The 6248-nt window shown below is 45.0% G+C and overlaps 1 protein-coding gene across 1 annotated transcript; it reads right to left on the reverse strand.

Annotated features, from left to right (window-relative positions):
- Positions 1–652: 652 nt before the first annotated feature.
- On the reverse strand, positions 653–1557 carry LOC127811183 (uncharacterized). Its single transcript, XM_052350889.1, has 2 exons — positions 1180–1557; positions 653–1108 (listed from the first exon to the last, which is right to left on the reverse strand). The coding sequence occupies exons 1-2, from the start codon at positions 1540–1542 to the stop codon at positions 653–655; spliced, it is 819 nt and encodes a 272-aa protein (XP_052206849.1). The 5' UTR covers positions 1543–1557.
- Positions 1558–6248: the final 4691 nt, after the last annotated feature.

The raw sequence follows: 6248 nt of genomic DNA on the forward strand, positions 1-6248 counted from the left end.
AGGCCGTTCTCAAAAGAGGACTAAGGGCCATGGAAAAAACCCTAGCTAACACCCTCCTTCGCGTGGGAGTGGCTAAAAACCAAGGGTCACGAGCCCTAGGCCGTTCTCAAAAGAGGACTAAGGGCCATGGAGAAACCCTAGCTAACACCCTCCTTCGCGTGGGAGTGGCTAAAAACCAAGGGTCACGAGCCCTAGGCCGTTCTCAAAAGAGGACTAAGGGCCATGGAAAAACCCTAGCTAACACCCTCCTTCGCGTGGGAGTGGCTAAAAACCAAGGGTCACGAGCCCTAGGCCGTTCTCAAAAGAGGACTAAGGGCCAGGGAAAAACTCTGGCTAACACCCTCCTTCGCGTGGGAGTCTCTAGAATCCAAGGGTCACGAGCCCTAGGCTGTCCCCAATGGTGGACTAATGGCCAAGGAAAAATTACAACACAGCACCCCCATGATAGTCGACCAAGGGAGAACCAAGAGTCAAATTCACCCTCGTCAACTATGGAAGGGATCGAGGCTCAACAAGTCTCAGTCCATATGTTCGCAAGCAAAAGATGAACAGTCAAAGTGAAGTACTATATAAAAACCAGAGGATCCAATACATGATAATAGGGGAAGTACAAAAAGGCCCTAGCTAAAAAAAAAAGAAGAAGAAGAAGAGCTCAAGCATCAGGAGGCGCATCACCATCGTCAGCCATCTCCGAGTCCTCCATCCCGGCCACAATTTCCGCAACAGACCGAACAGTGGACATGTCCAAGTCTGGATGAGCTCGTAATACCTCTGTCTCATGAGCTTGGAATCCCTTTGTCCAAGCGTCCTGTAGGTTCTTCTGGAGGAACTCCTCTACCTCAGGAAGCTTGATGGGCTCGGCATACTTGCGCTCGTATTGGCGAATGACTGAGTTCGCCCGAGATAGCTTGGAGCTCATCCGAGACAGCTCTGCCTCTAGCCCCTGAATACGTAGGTCTGAAGCCTGCCGCTGGGAGGACAACTCATCCAAGTTTTTCCTGTGGCTCTCCAGTAACTCGTCTCTTTCCTGCAGCTGGGTGTCTAGTTCCAAGGTCTTCTTGGAAGCTTGAGAGAAACGTCCGGAAAAGTCCGAAACGAGTGTGACCACCTACAATAGGCAAGGCAAGTAAGGACAACATAGATGAGACTGGAGGATGTTGATAAAGTATAGATGATTACCTGGGCCAGATACTTGCACAATGTGGCTTCTACGGCCTCCGAGGACTGCTCGGCCAACACCTGACGATCGGCGGGAGTGGCAAAGTGATGAATCATACGTCTGGCCACCTGAGTGTTCCGGCTGAGATCACTTGCCTTCACTCCCCAATCGGGAACATGGTCTGGACTATGGGGAGGAGACTCCGGGGCTGGCATGAGCTCTCTCGGAGGATGGGAAGTCCTCTTCCTTTTAGCACGACTAGGCTCTCCTTCCTCAGCAGGAGGAGCATTCAAGGCAGCCTTTCCCCCCGTAAGAGCTGGGGCGCCCTCGTCCTCCACGGGTCTCCGTTTGTTCTTCCCCCAGATAAAAGCTGTGCTCACCATTTCAGCTGCAAATGTGCAAACAAGATATTAAGGGCAAGAAAAGCGAGGTAGAAAAGTATGAAGATAGTGGGAAAATGACTACCCAAAGTGACATCAGGCTCGAAGCAAGTGTGAGTGGATAAACCCCCCAAGTACAAGGTGCGATCACATATCAGGACCCGAGCGCTGATAGGGTTCAGCTCTCTCAAAATCTGAATATTGTGAAGCTCGTCCTGCGTGATCTTGCGACTACGGACCTTTGAGGGCTGGAAAGCCCACTCAACTGGCACCCCGAAGCTGACCCCCCGGTCTTTCAAGCCAGCAAAGAAAAATCTACTCTTCCATCGTTTTACCGATGTGGGGTTATCGACTACGAACTGACGCTGGTTGAGGGGGGAAAAAGCAAATCGAGGTTCAGTTTTGCTAATGGAAATTACTTTGAACATCCTAAAGAAAAGTTGAGCAGTGGGCTCAATGTCCCGAGCTCGACAACAGAGAATGAAGGTAGATAGGCACCTCCAGCCATTGGGAGTCAACTGAGAGGGGCATAACCCAACGATAGCAAACACCTCAACTACAGGAGTCGCGAGAGGAAATCTAAGGCCGGCAGCCAAGGCCTGCTCGTAGACGGTGATACAGCCATAGGGGGCCTGGTGAGCTTTCAGACCTCGGGGTTCACTATACCAATACTCATCATGAATGAGACGGTATTTTCGGAGGAGGGGAAACAACTCCCTCTCGGTTATGGTAGAATGGTCCGTGGTTAGATCCTCGGGTAAGCTTTCTAAGTTGGGATCACTACTCACATGAGACTCCAAAGTGGGATGAGGTGAAACTCTCTCAGGCCTCCTAAGTTTCCCAGGCCTACGAAGGGGGCCGTGAGGGGGGCTGGATAACTCGGTGTGTGATTCCTCACTACTTGAGCAGGTACTAGAGCTCTCGGAATCGGAGGAAGAAGAAGAAGAAGAAGACATGCTAAAAAACGAGCAGAAGTAGTTAAGAGAAGGTCACTGACCAGGAGAATAAAGGCCGAGGTCAAGAAAAAACAACCACGACTGGGCTAGAGCCTCGGAGAGCTCAGTAGACGCGATTTAGCTTGGGAAAACCTTGAGTCACACCTGCAAAAAAAAGAAGAGCCAAGGAAACAGGTTAGTAAAGTTGTCTTGTTTTAAAGATCGTTTTTGTTATTATTAACAAAGGAAAAGCCCGAGGACTTTGTCAAAGTCTCAAGGGTCGGCCATGGCCGACTCAAGGGCACCCCTAACATATATATATTATATATGTATATGTATATACATATATTAAATTAAAAAAAAAAAAAAAAGGGGAAAAGTCTCAAGGGTCGGCCATGGCCGACCCAAGGACACCCCTAACATATATATATTATATATGTATATGTATATATATATATTATAAAAAAAAAAAAAAAAAAAAAAAAGAAAAAATCTGCTGAAGGAGAGCAGGAGGGGGGCGGCCATGGCCGACCTCGGCCATGGCCGATTCGGCCAGGGCCGAACCCCTCGGCCCTGGCCGACCTCGGCCAGGCCGAGCCAAGCGCTCGGCCGTGGCCGAGGGGCTCGGCCTCGCCGAGATCTGGCGAGGCCGAGCCAGAGCTCGGCCTGGCTCGGCCATGTCGGCCATGGCCGAGCTCGGCCAGCTCGGCCATGGCCGAGCAAGCTCGGCCTCGCCTTGGCGAGGCCGAGAGCGGCCGACCTCGGCCGCGGCCGAGGTCGGGCCAGACCAGGCCAGGCCGACCTCGGCCATGGCCGAGGCGGCCTGGCCAGGTCGACCTCGGCCAGGCAGGGGCGCCTGGCCGAGGGAAAACCCAATTTTTAAAAAAAAAAAAAAAAAAAAAAAAAGCAAAAAAAACAAAGAGAAGAAAAGATAAAAAATAAATAAATAACAAATAAGAAAAAATAAAAGCAAAGGAGGATGGGAAAGACTAACCTCAAGGAGATGAATGCTTGTCTTGAAATAATAAGTGTGGGGTGGGGCCTTAGGGCTTATATAGAGGGGACCCAAAGGAAGAAAAATTCAAAATGACAATGTTTCCCTCCAAACGAATTCTTCCCTCCAACCAAAACTCATCCCTATAATTTCAGGGTAGTAAATGAGGTTTTAAAGCACTAATCTCAATTTTAAAAATACTCTCGTGCGCCTTGGTAAAAATCAACAGTCAGGCAACCTACTCCTCGACCCAGCATGGTTTTCAGCTCGGTCCAAGGAGTGGGGGGCAAGTGATGTGGCATCAACTGAAATTACTAGAATACCCTTACGCTCTGATAGTCTCACCTGCCACGCGGACCACCTGAGAGACCGACACGTGGCAATTCAACACACCGGAGCGGAGCCCGGGAAATCCGGGCCGAACCGCAAGACCCGTTCCAGCTTGACCGGGATTCTCGGGGGTCGTGCCCGCTCATCTCGGGTACCCCAAAACGGTTTCGCCTATAAAAGACAAGGACTCTCGCCAGGTATAGACAAGCTCTATAGCTCTCTCACTTACTACTACTTGCTTCACTCTACTGATTTGAGCGTCGGAGTCCACCCCGGGGGATCCAAGCCCCGGCCCTCCATTGTCTTGCAGGTCCTACACCCGAGGTCCGACATCCCCAAGTCCGAGGTTCCATTCCCGAGGTCCAGTCGCAGAGGTGGCACGTGGTGGTCGGTCCCAAAAACCATCATCACGCTGGTAAGCAACCTTACCCACCATTGCCAAGACTGGATATGAAACTTTATATTTCCAAATCCACACTTTATGAATATTTCAACGGACTTTAAATTAGAGTGGTATCGACTTCACCATGACAATATCTTCAATTTGAAACTGCACCATGCACTGCTTCTTGTCCACCTATTTCTTATGTCATGGACCATGATTCCCTAATGTGGGTCCATCAAGGATGGCTCCATATTCTTATTGTGTGCTGGTATTTTGGTTATGGATGGAGGTATATAGCCATTCAAGATATTGATTTACATTATTTGTGCTTATTACTGGAGAAGGATGGTCGACCTTCTTCTTGGACGCTCGAAGATAGGGGTATCACACAAGGGAATTTAGTATCTCTTGATAAGTGGTATCAAAGGCAACTCGGTGGTCTCACAGGGGTGAGGATTGGGTGGTCATAGGGTTCGACAAAGGCAAATTTGCGTCTTTGAAGGATAAACATAAGAAAGTGTTATGGTTTGGAGGCATTCAATGCTAAGAGCTTCTAGATTGAGTAGATAATGGGCACTCAAAAATGTTTTATCGTCATTGAGGAGCATAGCCAAGGACATAAGCAAACCAAGTTTCATTTGTAATGACACTGTTACGAGTTTGGGTAAGGAAATATGTCATGGGCCAACTGTGCATAGAGAATGGTGTCCATATTCTTGTCAAATGTTGATATATATTGGTTGGGGATGCAGGTTTGTTACATTTCAACATGTTAATTTACATTATTTATGGTTGTTGCTTAAGAATGATGGTCAGCTTTCCCTTTTAACCATTGGGGGGTAGGGGTGCTACACAAGGGAAACCTGTGTTACCATAGTTTGCTCCTATTATCTCTTATCTTTAGATCACTACTGCATTAATCTTTTTTTTTTTTGGTAAGTGCTTTGGTAATCTTTTTGCACTTCTCTTTTGTCGCAAAAAAGTAAAGTTAAATGAGAGAAATAAGATATACTTGTGCTAGTAAAGTCACAAATCTACAACCAATTGTGTCTTTGCCATCTCTAGATAGCATTCATTGTTTTCTTTTTCTTTTTTTATTCAAAACTCTTATCCTATTGGTTTTGATAGCCAATGGCACCATCTCAAACACTTCCATAATGTTCTCTATCCTTCTATCTCTATTATGGACAATCGTCATCCTCTCTTTCCACTACTCATGTCCTTTCCATTTTCCCTAGAAGCTCATGGAATACCACTATATTCTATCATCTTATCTTAGTTGAATATCTTGATTATTTGAGGTTTGGTCTTTGTTCGGTGGGTTTTTTAGTTTTTATAGCTATTGACCTCTATTACAAATCTACCAAAAAAGGCAAATGTTACCATCACTATTGATTAAAGAACTAAGTTCGAGAGATTGTTATAAAAAGTTCAAAATGGATAATTTTTTCATTTATCCATTTTTTTTGGTCTTTTTCTTCTTGTTGATTTGAGTTCTCTTTTTTTTTTCTCTCCAATTTTTTATTTATTTATCTATTCTTTTTTTGTTTGTTTTTCTTTTTGTTACTATTGTTGTTGATTTGAGTTCTCTTCTCATTTTTCTCTTACACACACAGCGATCTTTATAAAGAATTACATTCAACTATTATGCCCAAATCTCACATCCCTTATCAATTATTAGAAAGTCCAATCACATTTCAAAGGTGTGGGAGAAGAGAGATCTTATTTGAAACTACCTTTATAATATTTTAAATTTAAAATAAATTATAGAGAAACTTTGGTGTATTTATTTGAAGCTTTATTTAAAAAAAATTTGAAGACAAATTTTTTTTGAAAGGGATTGGATGTAATATCCTAGATTTTAAAAAATTCAAAAAAAAAAAAATAGAGATAGTGATGTATCTAAAAAAAATGGTCTACAAGGCTCTTGTAGGTATTTCAATAATTTTGAAATTAGGGCATTAATGAAATTTTAAAAATATTTTGTGGGTGCGAGTGACTTTTTCTAAAAGCCAAGCACAACAAAAAAAAAAAAAAAAAAACAATCTAGGGGAAATTGTGTTTT

Source organism: Diospyros lotus, chromosome 10, assembly GCF_014633365.1.
Source record: "Diospyros lotus cultivar Yz01 chromosome 10, ASM1463336v1, whole genome shotgun sequence".
NCBI lineage: Eukaryota > Viridiplantae > Streptophyta > Magnoliopsida > Ericales > Ebenaceae > Diospyros > Diospyros lotus.

Excerpts from the sequence above, each read along its gene's own strand:
- LOC127811183 (XM_052350889.1), bottom strand. The coding sequence starts at position 1,542 with ATGGTGAGCACAGCTTTTATCTGGGGGAAGAACAAACGGAGACCCGTG. Across the intron at positions 1,109-1,179 it reads TGTGCAAGTATCTGGCCCAG|GTGGTCACACTCGTTTCGGA; the intron begins GTAATCATCTAT and ends TGCCTATTGTAG.